This window comes from Nicotiana sylvestris, chromosome 3, assembly GCF_000393655.2.
Source record: "Nicotiana sylvestris chromosome 3, ASM39365v2, whole genome shotgun sequence".
Taxonomy (NCBI): Eukaryota; Viridiplantae; Streptophyta; class Magnoliopsida; order Solanales; family Solanaceae; genus Nicotiana; species Nicotiana sylvestris.
The window spans coordinates 14,889,417-14,904,338 of record NC_091059.1 but is presented as its reverse complement, the minus strand read 5'-3'; the positions used below and the strand labels follow the sequence as shown (position 1 = coordinate 14,904,338).

At 36.3% G+C, this 14,922-nt stretch overlaps 1 protein-coding gene across 1 annotated transcript; it reads right to left on the bottom strand.

Annotated features, from left to right (window-relative positions):
- Positions 1–3,157: 3,157 nt before the first annotated feature.
- LOC104218790 (putative elongation factor TypA-like SVR3, chloroplastic) lies at positions 3,158–13,883 on the bottom strand. The gene is made up of 14 exons (XM_009769381.2): positions 13,548–13,883; positions 12,804–12,913; positions 11,961–12,164; positions 11,136–11,312; positions 10,522–10,674; positions 9,724–9,813; positions 8,283–8,417; positions 8,031–8,147; positions 6,071–6,222; positions 5,917–6,001; positions 5,370–5,464; positions 4,622–4,787; positions 4,110–4,305; positions 3,158–3,711 (listed from the first exon to the last, which is right to left on the bottom strand). Exons 1-14 carry the CDS (start codon positions 13,771–13,773, stop codon positions 3,578–3,580), a joined length of 2,040 nt encoding a protein of 679 aa, XP_009767683.1. The 5' UTR covers positions 13,774–13,883; the 3' UTR covers positions 3,158–3,577.
- Between the last annotated feature and the right edge of the window lie 1,039 nt (positions 13,884–14,922).

Sequence of the window (14,922 nt, the reverse complement as noted above, 5' to 3'; positions counted from 1 at the left end):
TGTTTTTACCTCACAAAATCATGGCACGGAATGATCCTTCGTGCATTATCACTCATATAAGGGCACGTAATGGTACATCGTGCGGCACGGCATCACCCTTCATGCATTAACACTCTCTCACAAAAATCATATACGGCATCACCATTCGTGCTTTAACACTTTCTCACCAATACAATGCACGGCATCACCCTTCGTGCTTTAACACTCTTCCTCGACCAAACAACAATCACAAGCAATGAGGGCAAGGAAATAAATAAAATTACAATAAAATCCCGGCAAGGGAACACCATCAAAAGCATCAACATCCCGACAAAGGAGATAGCATTAAAAGCAACAACATCCCCGCAAGGGAGACAATATAATAATCCTCTTCTCTTTTTCACATTTACTTCACAACTCAATTCACAACTTGAACCAATGTTTTGTAATGTTCAATTTCCAACAATAATTCCACAAGTCATTTCACAATTTGAGTCAACGCTCTTCAATATTCAATTACCAAGATTTCTTCCACAAGCCTTGTTCAACAATAGAAATATCACATAAGGCATGAACAATACAAAACAGAGTCATATTAATCATAGCATAAGACTCATGTGCATGCTTGACACCAACATATAGATACTCGTCACCATGCGTACTCAACAGTTAACACATAGCAAATAGGACACAACTCTTAATCCCTCGAGCTAAGGTTAGACCAAACATTTACCTCGATGCCACGAACACAATTCAAGCCTCAACTATCACTTTACCTCTTGATTCCACCACCAATTCGCTTGTATATAGCCACAAATTACTTAACTACATCAATAAATGCTAAATGAATCAATCCTAATGCATGAAAATAGGTTTTCTAAAGTTTTTCCCAAAAAGTTAAAAATTGACTCCGGGCCCACATGGTCAAAACCCGAGGTTCGAACCAAAACTCGATTACTCATTCACCCACTAACCCTAATATATAATTTGTTTTGAAAGCGGACCTCAAATCGAGGTCCAAATCCCCAAAATTTGAAAAACCTAGGTTCTACCCAAAACACCCAATTTTTCCCATAAAATCCCTTAATTTTGAGTTAAAATCATGTGAAAAGATGTTAAAGATTAATAAAAACGAGTTAGAAATGACTTACAATCGATTTGGAAGAGTACTTGTCTTGAATCGCCCAAAGGTGTTTAGGTTTTGAAAAGGCTTAAAAAATGAAAGATTTTCGGCTAAGTTATGAATTTGCAGGGTGCAGATATCACAATTGCGACCAGGGTTCGCAATTGTGAACCCTTAAGAAACCTGCTTTCTTCGTATTTGCGAACAGGGGTTCGCATCTGCGAACCCTGAGGATTCTTATTCTCTTTGCATTTGCGATATCGTATTTGCAATAACGCATTTGCGATAAATACATCGCATTTGCGACAAGGGCAGCCTAGGCCATAATTCGCATTTGCGATACATTGTTCTCATTTGCGAGCCAGGCTTGCGAAGCTTGCAGGCCTGCAACACACCAACAATTTTCTAAGTCCAAATTTCACTCTGTGACCTATCCAAAACTCACCAGAGCCCTCGGGGCTCCAAACCAAGCATGCACACTAACCTAAAAACATCATACGAACTTGTTCGTGCAATCAAATCATCAAAATAACATCAACAGCAATGAATTTAGCATCAAAAATAAAGAAAATCTCAAGAACTTTCAAAGTTTCAAATTTTACAACTAAGGTTCCGAATCACGTCATATGACCTCCGTTTCTTACCAAATTTTACAGGCTCAACTTAAATCACATATAAGACCTGTACCGGGCTTTAGAACCAAAATACGGGCTCGATACCATCAAATTCAAACATATTTCATTTTCAAAAACTCATATATATTTCAGAAAATAATTTTCTTTAAAAATTTATTTCTCGGGCTTGGGACCTCGGAATTCGATTCCGGGCATACGCCCAAGTCTCATATTTTCCTACAGACTCTCCGGGACCGTTAAATCACGGGTCCGGGCCCGTTTACCTAAAATGTTGACCGAAGTCAACTTAAATTCATTTTAAAAGCAAAATTTATCATTTTTCACAGATTTTCACATAATGGCTTTCCGAATATGCGCCCGGACTGCGCGCACAAATTGAGGTAGGACAGAAAGAGGTTTTTAAGGCCTCGGAACAAAGAATTTATTTCTAAAACAATTGATGACCTTTTGGGTCATCACAATTGGGTTGGGGTTCGAGGTCGTGTTTAGAGTTTGGGGTCCAGATCGTGGTTTAGGGTCAAGCTTAGAGTTTGGGGTTGGGTCCCCCCCAACCCTGACCGACCACCAATCCTGACCCGACCTGAATCCCAACCACGACCATGTTTCCGAACAACGAACCTCGTACTCGATCCCGACCTTGGAACCTGATCCCAACCCTGCCTCGAACCTCGACCCAGGACGTCTCCTACATATAGTGTTTGCCTAGATTATATAATTATAAGAAAAATATTTTCTGCTAACTAGCCAAACACTAGAAAATAAGTTGAAAATTAATTATTTTTTGAAAATTTTTTTTTTAAGAAAATTATTTTCTATTAAAAATTTCTAGTCTTGGTTTTCGATTTTTTCAGATGTATTAGAAACCCTTTACCTTACCCCCACCCCCTTTATGTATAATATACTAAGTTGTGGACAAAACAAACAAAACAAAAAAGAAGAGGAAACAAGAAAATATTTTTAAAAAAAATTAATTTTCACGGAAAACACTTTCCATCATACCAAACACACCTTTATAATTTAACCCAAAAAAAGATTAGAAAGACATCGTACAACATTTGTTGCATAGTGGAAGAACAAGTCTTATAAAATTGATAGAATGGACGTTAATTAAATATTTTTATACAGTCTAGGAATAAGAAAAGTCAATTAAATGGTTCCAGATGATTATTAGTTATTGGAAAATGATTGATAGAATGCCATCCAATAGGTTTATTGACTCATTTTGCTGTGGACTGGGTTTCCTTGTAATATTTGTGACCTAATATTTTTGCATCTACAATCAAACTGGTAAATAGGAAAATATCTGGCTACAATAGTTAAGCAAAAAAATATCTGGGACGCCAGATACAAAATCATATTTTTGAGTTGCATGTGGAATAAATAGTGAGCAGCCTATCAAGTAGATGTTTTTGAAAACATGGAATTTGAAGTCTTTAGTAACTACAATAACAAACAATCAAATATTGCATATTGTTTTGCAGCTTTGGATACATGCTCTCTATTATATCATCAGTCATCTACACAAATTGTGAGAAATAATATACTACACCTTTGTATGCCTAACCAAATCCAACTACCAAAAGGTTCAACCTATTGTACTGGAGGCTTTGAATGTTGTATAGCTCTGCATTAACCAAAAGTTTACTTCACATGTTGAAAATAATCAACATGTTAAAAATCGCGGAATGCTCTATCCAAAAGAGAGGTCTTTGGAATGAATTAAGGAGTTGGGATGACATATATATTGGCACGTACCATGTATACTTCATTATGTCTCTTTGCCTCGTTCTCGTACCATGTATACTTCATTGCATCTCTTCGCCTTGTTCTATGTAAACATTCATCGTGTCTTTTTGGCAGACTTTGGGTTTTTCAACATCCGGATACTTGATGGAGTAACTTCAACAAGCTCATCTTCTTGAATGTACTCTATGCAATCATCCAGACTATAATCTAGTGGAGTATCAAGAACCACTGCATGTAACGATAAGGGAATTCAGTTAGTATGAGGCATACAAAAGCAAAGACGTAATGTCAGAATATTAAGTTCACAAGAAAGATTTCATAACTAATCAGAAAGAAAAAAAAAACTATTTTCTCTCCTCATGCTATCAGAATAATATTAGGGTCCCTTGAAGCAGAATTTAACTAGAAACCAAAGGTGAGGAACTCCCACACTATAAGCAGAAGCTAGTCTCAAGGAGAAGGATCATTTTCCTCTACTTAACAGCTCGAATTTAAGAATCTTAAGCTCTCTGATATGCTAACTTCGTATATGGGGCCGAAATGTGTACAATTGTTTCTTGAACAATTTATTCCATTCTATAGGAAAAGGTTGAGAAGTTCAGCAACATCTTTGGTGCTGATTTTACCTGTTACTTCTTTGTTTGAACGAACATTTGTCGCAGCTTTTTTCTTGCAGACATTCAGGGCAAGGTCACCTGGCCGTTGGTGAATACCAACTATTTGACCTTTATAAACATCAACTCCAGGGCCAATAAACAACTGCCCTCTATCCTGAGAACTCATGAGAGCATAGGATGTACTCGTTCCGTCCTCGAATGCAACCTATGATGATATAAGTGAAATTTAGAATGTATTATCACTCTGTCCAGAAAAAGAAAAGAGCGAGATTCAGAGTATGAGGATCGCTCAATCTAATTTTTGGTGTGAAATTGCACAATGAATTTCTTTAAGTTTTTAAAATAAAATTTACATATTTTAAATTACATAAAATTACTAAAAACACATTTTTAAAGTTAAAAATTATTTTATAGAAATTTGGAAAAACACGGACTATCACCTATTCAAAGATTGCTAAGACGTAAACCAATAGAAGATGTGATCTACACTGAGAAGTAGATCGCTCAAGGAGGGAAATTACCAGTGAACCTAGATCACGAGTGGAAATATCACCGCCCCATGGTCCATAGCTATCAAATATTGTGTTGAGAATTGCTGTGCCTCTAGAAGCTGTCAAGATTGAATTCCGCAATCCAAGAAGACCTCGGGTTGGTATTTTATATTTGAGCAAAGTTGTCCCTTCAGACCTAATAGATAAATTGCATCAGCGTCTTCTGTTCATTAAATAAAAATTATAAAGAACTCTGCAGCTCAAAACTACAATACCTCTTAAAAACCCAAAATTGAAGAAGTGAAATGTAGAGGTACTAAGAAATATCACAAAAATGAGCCCGGTATATAACATAATCTCACTGTAATGAGAATGCCAAATACCAATAAAATAAAAATAATTAAAAGAGCCACAACTTTCAACAGAACTAAGACCTTGTTCTGGTTAGCAACATACAATTATCTCAGAAGACAACAAACTATTGAATTGCCAGATCTAGATAGGAAGGATCTGATTTGAAGGACCAGTACGATTGTAAGATACCCCCAAGCAACTTTTTAAATCTATGCTTGGAATAAAGTTGGCAAAAGAACAACTACTTCCCTAATTTCCTAGTGGAAGATTCATGACTCTTCGCAAATCTTCAAATTGAACTTATCTTAATTATCTCCTGTTACAGCATGTGAAGATGCCAAACTTTCTCTGGTAAGCTAATAGAATTCTTTTACCAACTTATCATTCTGAAAATTATCCGGTCATTCTGACAATTTTCACTTACCCAAGCCCTTGCATATCAATCATTTGCCCACGCCTTCTCCCCAGAAGTTCAACCACAGACCCCATGTGTTCCTCAGGAACCTCAACAGTAGCAATCTGCAAATATGGAATCCAGAAGTCAAGACTAAGGAGAACCCCAACCACTAATAGAGATTAAACATTACTTTTCCCAGTATACAAGATAACTCGTAGACAGTACCAGAGTGCAATACATGACCATCTTCGAGATGTATATGAGTGGATAGTGATTTTAATTTAAAACAAAATTCTGTTTAATCCAGTTATTGCAGAAAAGACTTTCTAATTCTCCCTCAGCACAAGTGACAAGAAGAGCATGCTTGCCACTGGACAATTTTGAAATACATATGTCAGATTCTACGTGCAGCTTCTCCAATGTTTTCTCTATGGGGTGGGGGAAGAGGGGCTTAGGATAGGTGAAATGTTGGCAGGGCGGAAATAATCTTAATATACTGAAAATGATCTGCACTTATGTGCTTCTCCATTTCGGCCAGTTATACACAAACAAAGCAAAGTCAGCCAAGGATTACCTCATAAGGTTCCAGCAACTTGTCACCATCTTTCTTATTTATCACTTTGGGAGGTCCCACCATGAACTCATATCCTTCCCTTCGCCTGAACATTTTCTGATCGTTAGTATGAGTAAGATAGAATGGTCCAAGGCATGCGATAGTACTTTCTTACATGTTCTCTATCAGTATAGTGATATGCAGAGTACCACGTCCACTGACAATGAATGTATCTGCAGTTTCACCATCTTCAACTTTCATTGCCAGATTTCTTTCCAGCTCACGGTACAACCTGTCTCTTAGGTTTCGGCTAGTGACATACTTCCCCTGAAAATTGTTCAAACATTTCCCAAAAAAGCAAGTTATATCTGTGCTAAAGGTGGTGAAATCCTCTTCAACTAAAAGTAGGCGTTGTTCTCAAATTCCGATTTCAACACAGGATGCGCAATGTATCATGTTCTCAGATCTCAATTGCTATCTACGTTAGAGCTGATGTTAAAGCATAACAGACAAATGACGCACAGAGAAGGAAAAGAAATTATGTGCATAGATATCGAATGGACTATGATAAAATGAAACAAAAAATGTGGGCGGTAGAAGTTTGGCACAACTTCAGACTGACTAGCTTCTGGTATTTACATGATCATCTTTTAATAAATAAAACGGAATTATTTGTCTCATGTTTACACATTTTTGGGTCCAACTGCAGGGGCTTTCTACTGTCATTTAGCTTCTATTCCCTCCGCATCATTTAACATAAAAAAGTTTTGATTTTTAACTCTTGTTAACTTAGACTCCTGTATCATACTGACGGTACTAAAAGGGCAGTCCGGTGCACAAAGCTCCCGAAGGGACGGACCACAAGGGTCTATTGTACGCAGCCTTATATTGACGGTACTGGAACAACAACAACCTAGTGTAATCCCACAAGTGGGGTCTGGGGAGGGTAATATGTACGCAGACCTTACCTCTACCCCGAGGGGCAGAGAGGCTGTTTCCAGGAGACCCTCGGCTCAAAGAGGCAACAAGAGACACTATATTAGTACTATCAATAGACTCATAATAAAACAACATAAAGTACCATAAATTGACGGTACTGGAAGAAAAAAATTAAAACAATAGAATTTGGAGAAAGGAATGCATACAATACTCTAGGCGAATACCACATCCACGTGTCCTAAACTTTGCTGACGTGTTTTACAGCCGTACAACCTAAGACCACTACCAATATTGTTCGCTTTGCGTCTTGGCTGTACATGTAATCAGGACTTGGGCCTAGGTTGCATGGACTTAAAACACACCAACATGGCCTAAGGTACTTTTGATATGGAATTCGCCTAGAGCATTAAATACACCCTCCCTCTTAGGGACGTAATGTCCTCACTAAGGCCCACACATTGACTCTGATTACATAGGTAACAACCTAACCTATTGTGATATTGCTTGCTGGCTTAGGAACGTATCTATGCTCTAATACTTGCTTCCTTATATATCCAACATTGGCCTAAGTTGTTATATACATACCCTCTTAAGGACTTAGCATCCTTGCTGAGGTTTGCCCAACTTTCCTCCAAGATTGGACGCAGAGTGGTTCTGATACCAAATGTTACAGATCGATCAACTAGTGTCATTGTTTAGTTTGGGCTTATGTTTGCACGATTTTAAACGCGTCATCAGGGTCTAAGACATTTGTCAATATAAGATTTGCCTATGGTGTTAGACACACCCCTTTAGGAACTGCCTATGGTGTTACACACACACCTTTAGGAACTCAACATCCTCCGGAAGTTTGCCTTACCATTACACAAGATTGCATGCAAGTGGCTATGATATCACATGTAACAGCCCAGATCACCAAGTCATATGTTTTATTTTGACTCTCGGCCCGCACAATTTAAAAGGATTTAGTGTGGTCTACGGCTTGCTTCCTTATACACTCAGCATCTCTTTTGTGTTTTCCCGATGTGAGATTTGCCTTAAAGTATTGCACTTTAAAAAGACGGAGATCATCTTGTCCCACCCCCCACCCCCCACCCCAAAAAAAAGAGGGATCTAGACAACAAAAATTAAAGAAATAAACCACTTTGACATATGCCTTTGTAAGACAAAACACGTTTAGAACAAAGATGTTATACCTCGCGTCCAACAAAAGGGGAGGTATTGACTGAAAATGACATTTTCACTGTAGGTTCTTCAACCTTGATTGCAGGTAATGGTTTTCCCTCGCTTTTGTCAGCGATAGTCTCTCCAATCTAAATTTACAAAATAAAAATAAAAAGATCAGTAATTCATAAAAGGCTAGGCTTGCATCATATGTTTGCATTTATCTCAAATGACAAGTAATGTATGTAAACCAACCAACATCAAGGTATCTAGTAATATCATACCTGAATATCATCAATACCACATACAGCACAGATATCTCCAGCTTCTACAGTTTCTGCGGGAACTCTACTGAATTTTTCATACACAAATAGCTCACTTACTCTGCCGAATCTGCATTCATCTTCTGTTGTACATATCTGAAAACATTAAACAGAAGAGTAAAAGGCTATTGTATCACTCGGCGAGAAAAGAAATTGACAACTTTGTAGGGGGGATTTTATATTTTGCAGATCTGGAGATTGTATTCTGTTTCTTCTACCAGCACTATCTTTGTGCTGCTGATCTTAATGAAACGTTACCATTCTCAAAAAAACAAAAAACAAAAAGAAATTGACAACTGAAAACACCCTTTTCAGACAAAGGACTAGCATGTATATCAAGTTTCATAAAAAAATTGAAATTTCATAAAGTTATCATCCCAAAAGGTTTGATAAGCTAATAGGGCAAGCAACTGTCATAGTTACTTTTGGTCGACACTTCTATACGAGGTCCTAAGATGAACCATTAATCTCTGGTATAGTGGAATGACATATCAATCAAAGCATAAGATATCCTAGCCTTTGAACTTATATTCTCAAATTCTCGTCCTAGATTTGACAATTATAGGTGAGAGAATGGATGGAGACTCGTGACTTGCCTTCGGATAGTGACGAAGATTAGTTTGTCATTTGTCATTTCAACTGCTGATGCTCCTAAGTTTAGCAGCTACACATCCATCAGGTCAAAGAAACCCTTGCTTTTGGCTACTAGAGAACTTCCATAGGAGAGATTAAATCTGTCTTGGTAAGTGGGTGTGTTTGTAAATACAAAACACACACACAGCTTGTATAAGGGAGATATTCCCATTATTAAAAACTATTTACCTTAACTAAAAAAAGGTGTATCTGTGTGTGTGGACTTCTTCTTTGATCTCATGATAAAACACGAAAGGCAGCATAGAATTTTTGGAACTTAGATCTTTGCTCATGTGTTATAACCTAGCCTTCCCACTATGAAGAAGATTAATTCGCTATACTATTAATGCACCTAGCATAGGACATAACATCTAGTAAAACAAAGACTTCCTTTTACGCATGTTTTCAAAGCATACTAATATAGGAGGAAATAAATGTCTTATCATAAGTGTGTATGACTCTGGCAATTATAATACGCTTACAGAATCATCTGTTATCAGAAGGAAATTGGTGAGTGATACAAAATTATGTTAACATAAATTAAACGCTGCATTCAAGCAGTAAGAGAGTAGAGCTCCATTAATCGGGCTGACTGAGCTAGCAGGTATCTATTCAAGAATAATACTTAACATCTCAAACAATAGTTCGTATGTAGTGTGTACAAACAGGAACAACAGGAGAAGTTTGCAAGGGAATAGGGAGAATAATGATCTAAAAAGAGCTTTCATAGGATAAATAACACTAAATAAAAGAAGATAGTGTGACCTACCTTCACATCCATTCCCCTGCGCAGACTTCCAGCATGCACACGTCCAATAGCTATGCGCCCTTTATGTTCTTCGTAATCAATATTTGTAGCCTATAATTTTTAAATAGCAGTTAGATAAGCAAATGGATATTATGCCTGCTTTGAGTTAGTTGAGACATAAACTGGAAGCCCTTAAATACCTAAGCAAATTAATCAAAGCATAGGTACTTTTTGCAGGTCCAAACTGTGTCAAGATGATATCACATGATAAGAAACCATAGTTTGTTTCTATAAAACTCATAGTTTGCTTTGAAAGTCAACCATGAGAGCTGTTATTTTGTTTTCACTCCTTCACGAGAAAAACTACAAAGCACGTAACGGTGCAGAAGAGCCAACATCTGAGTAATCATTGTCACCACTCTAAGTTCTGTATATATAGATGATGTTTCTGCACTGGACTGTTGACCTACAAGGCTGATACTTCATACATGTGTGACTATCGAAAGACCCCCTTGAATTGAGAAAACAGTATTACCAAAAGTCATTTGATTTTTTTTCCTATGTAATTGCGATCAGAGTATTTTTCAATGCTTCAACTGTTCCCAAAGCCTTCGACATTTCCCCACAACAAAGAGCTTCCAGCATACATCTTTATATAAGCACCCATAACACAAGGAACAAATTTGCATCTTACAAAGAAAGCAATTAAAGAAAATAAAGACAGTTTACTGCGTCAAAAATACGTGGACTAGCAGCTATATCATAAGCGATGTAAAAGAGGAAAAATGTAGAAACATAAGGGGTGAAGAAACAACTAACAAGCATTTGAAGTGCACCATCTTTATTAATCTTGGGTCCTGGAATGCATCTAACGACGGCCTCAAATAGTGGGCCAAGATCATCGCCCAAATTTTCAGGTGATAGCCCTGCCTTTCCCTTGATACCACTGGCATATATTACCTGAAAATCACACTGCAAAAAGGAGGACAATGGGATAGATATCAAATCAAGCTCAACGGTTAGTACTGGATCTTAATGCTAATGACTGGCAGGCATCTTCAATTAGGAAGTGCATCTTTCAAGAATACCCAAACAACTCCAGAGAATGTTTTTTGAGTTCATTGTAGAACTCTAAAATGATACTAATAAAGATTTTGACAATTAAGTTATCTCATGCTCTGCTGTTTTTTCTGAGACTAGCAGTAGTTTCATACTTTTATCCTTTCAACATTATAGCAAGGGATTATACTTTTCACAAAATCTCAGAAAGAGCATGGAGAGGTATTGTTTTATTGCTATTCACTTTTTAGCCTTTTTCCTTTCTTTTTCTTGGGGAGGGGGAGGCTTGCAGTAGAGTAGTTGAATTGATATAAGATAAATGAAAAAGGTAATAAGCAGACATTTACACTGAAAAAGCAGATCAAGAAATGTACCTGTTCATCCGTTGCATTTAATTCGATGAAGAGTTCAAACGTAGAGTTAACGACAAATTCTGGACGAGCAGAAGGTCTATCAATTTTATTGACTACAACAACTACAGCATGGCCAAACTCCAGTGCCTTCTTCAAGACAAATCTTGTCTGGGGCATTGGACCCTCAACAGAGTCTACCTAAAAGTATACCGAAAATATCTTTTAGCAGGATGAATCCAAAAAGAACAGAGTTGTAAGTGGTTATTGAAAAAAAAAAAAAACTTGTAGGTTTTGTATGAAGAGAATGTGCCAGAAAAATAATATATAGAGACAGTGATACTTAGGCATAAGTAGCAAAAGAGGAGAAACAGTACAATTAGAGAAGAAACAATTTAAGGATGTAAAAAGATCAAGGCTACAATATGACTACAAACGTACTGAAAGATAATATATAATCCAATGTGAACAACAGAAGAAAGTACTGTAATATTCTCAGGCTCATAGAAAGCAAGCAAAAAGTTCTATCAACTGGAAAATAAAACAGTGAAGCATACACAAAATCATTTTACACACATCTTCTTTTGTGTCGTAGTAGGTGAAACAGTGAAGGTGTATCACAGATGAAAGCATTATAATTTTGTGGCAGTCAGGAATATTGTACTATTCCAATTATAACCGAGGCACGTATAGTAATTTCAATAATCTAACCATCATTTTAAGTTTCAAACTAAAATAGAAACAATAATATATTACTTATGAATCAAACTCATACTAGAAGTCCAACTGTCACTTAAAAACTCTATCTACCACAACAAATTGAATTGTACATCAAAGTAGTCAAAGTACCACTAAAAGAACCCCTTCAACCATGTTGAGGATGCGTTCTACTTCACCACCAAAGTCAGAGTGCCCTGGAGTGTCAATTATGTTGATTTTTGTATCCTTGTAAGTAATTGACGTGTTTTTGCTAAGTATGGTTATTCCCCTTTCACGCTCTATATCATTGGAGTCCATTATCCTTTCCTGTACAAACTGGTTATCACGAAAAACCTGCAACAGAAAATTGCAATAAAATTAAGCTTCAATACTTTAGTCTAATGGCTTCAAAGAGAAAAATCATCCAGAAAAACATAACAATGATATCTACTTCTAAATTAAAATTTGGAAGTTCTATAGCCATTTTGAGGGGAGGAAGAAGCTGTTAGCATTTTTTTCATTAAAAAAAAGTGTTCGTTTTGTTTACTGCTATTCTCTAAACCAGCAAAGACAGACAATACCAAAATAGCTAACAACTTACTTTAACTTCTTAAGCAAAATCTGTTACTACCAATGCACGGGAGCTTAATACCATTTCTTCAGAGACATCAACTTTTCACACGCTAAACCTTTAATAGAATATCTATATGAAGAATGTTTGCATCGTGACAATAAAGAAATTTTTTATGACCTGAATATATATCTTGCGAATTTCAACAGTTTTGTATATCAAGTTGATTAAAGAGGAGGGCAGTCAACATTGTGATAAAGTAACTCTAAGAAATTTAGAACAATATTTTTTGGAAGAATTTTAACTTAAAAAACATGTTGGGTAATAAGGACAGGAAAGTTCTTTCAATTGCATAGCATTGACTTATACTAGCTGGGATAAAAAGGTGCAAACAAGGTGCTATACAAGAACTCATTACCAACCTTTGCTTGTTTCAACATAGAATCAACCAATGTCGTCTTCCCGTGATCAACATGTGCAACGATAGCTATATTCCGTATATCACTTCTCCTCATCAGTTGGCTCTTCTTCTCTAAGACAGTACATGAAGTTAGACATTCAATCGTTAAGTACATGTACAACAACATTCATTTATAGTTCTTTTCTAATACCATCCTTTCCTTTCATTTATATGCCTTCTCTCCCCCTATCCCCTCACATTAGCATGCAAGTACTGCACAGTGTAAGCTTTGATTTTTTTGTTTCTTATTTCTTTTTCAAATATCATTAGCATCAACCAAAGGGCTTTGGTCTAGTGATACAAGCACGGAGCGTGATGTGTGGCTTAGGCGCAAGTCATGGTTTCAAAACCTTCTATATACAAAAACCTACTCCTATTTAAGTGGAAAACGATAAAGGGGTGGGCCCGTTATCACACCGAGTTTTGACCCGTGTGACATTGACCCTGGGGATTTCTCGGTTATCAAGAAACAAAATTCCATTAAAAGATGTCCCCAAGTTGCAACTACTATTTGAATTTTTTACCTACTAGGGAAACAGCAATTCAAGCTAAATTCTCAATCAAAAATGCCCATTTTCTTTTCTGAAGTACAGTTATAAGCTCATAAACATTAATTATTGAAAACTTTCAAGAAAGCAAACATCAAAATAATAATGAAAAAATTGAACCATAAATAAAATGAATCAAGAAAACAAGAAATTCTCACCAGAGGGGGCTTCAGTAGCCTCAGAAACAGCGCATTTGATAGAAGTACGAAGTGGGTTTACTTTAAAAGGTACTTTAGCAGATAAACAAGAAGGCAAAGTACTACCAAAGAAGTGTTTTTTAAGGAAATGAGTTGAAAGACAAGAAATTTTCTTGCTACAATTGCTAGAGTTGAGAATAGAGAAAGTTGGTGTTGTAGAAGAAGGTGAAGCAATTGACATCTCCATTTTTGGCTCTCTTCTGCTTCCTAACTCACTCACTTTCTCTCTGTTTTTTGTGTTTTGGCTCAGAAAGTGAGAAGAGGAGAGCAAAGGAGAGAGTTGAGGATTGGGGTATTATATGTTGTTGAAGTGAGAGGCTAATATTTAGGAGTGGCTGTTATTTAATTTGGTATTTGGATTACTTTGTTTCTATTTTGTTGAATAGTTTTGTGTATTTGTTTTCTTTTTGTAATCCTATTAGTTTTTCTCATGGCTATGAAAAGTAATATATGTGGTCCTAGAAAAGGTTTTGTTCTTTTCTCAAAAATGATTGTTTGCCACAAATATGATTCAAAAAGTTGCAAAAAAACTATCTTAGGTTTAGGGAACTACGAGGCAACCCCTCCATCGTTCGATTAATTTGCTCATCCGACATTGATATATTCATTCAACTTGCACTTTAAAATAATAATGCTTTGAAAAAATACACGATATATTAACAACAACAACCTAGTATAATCCCGCAAGTGGTGTCTGGGAGGGATAGTGTGTACGCATACCTTACCCCTACCGTAGGATAGAGAGGTTGTTTCCAATAGACCTTCGGCATCCTTCCCTCCAAGAATTCTCCACCTTGCTCTCGGGGTAAACGTAAGTTAGAGATGACGTCTTCTTTTATATATGATATATTTTGTTTTTTATTTTATCCAAAAGCAATTTATATTTTTCTTTTTAAATTATTTAACCTTTGTGTATTTCTATTTTTTAGAGTTATATTTTAATAGGAGTATTTTTTTTACCTTTAATGACATAACTTATTTGGATTCACTTGATATGACAGTTCATTCTTTTATAAAGAGCGCAAAAATAAAAGACCCGTGGAACTCTCACGACAAACCCATTTAGAAGGATAATTTTGGTACTTTGCATATATTTGACTTACGTGTCAAAAGTATTTTTATTTTTTTTCAAATTAGTGTTCAGTCAAGTACCTTCACATAAAATAACACTAATGAGCAATAAATAGGCACACAAGAAAGTGTTCGATTGATTAATTAGAATGTCACTGCTTATTTAACGAGCAAGCTACTTGTATTTCTCTTCTTCTTTTTTTTCTCTAGGCATAAACATTGAACTCGAAAATTCATTAACACAGTTTAAATTTTATCAGGAATA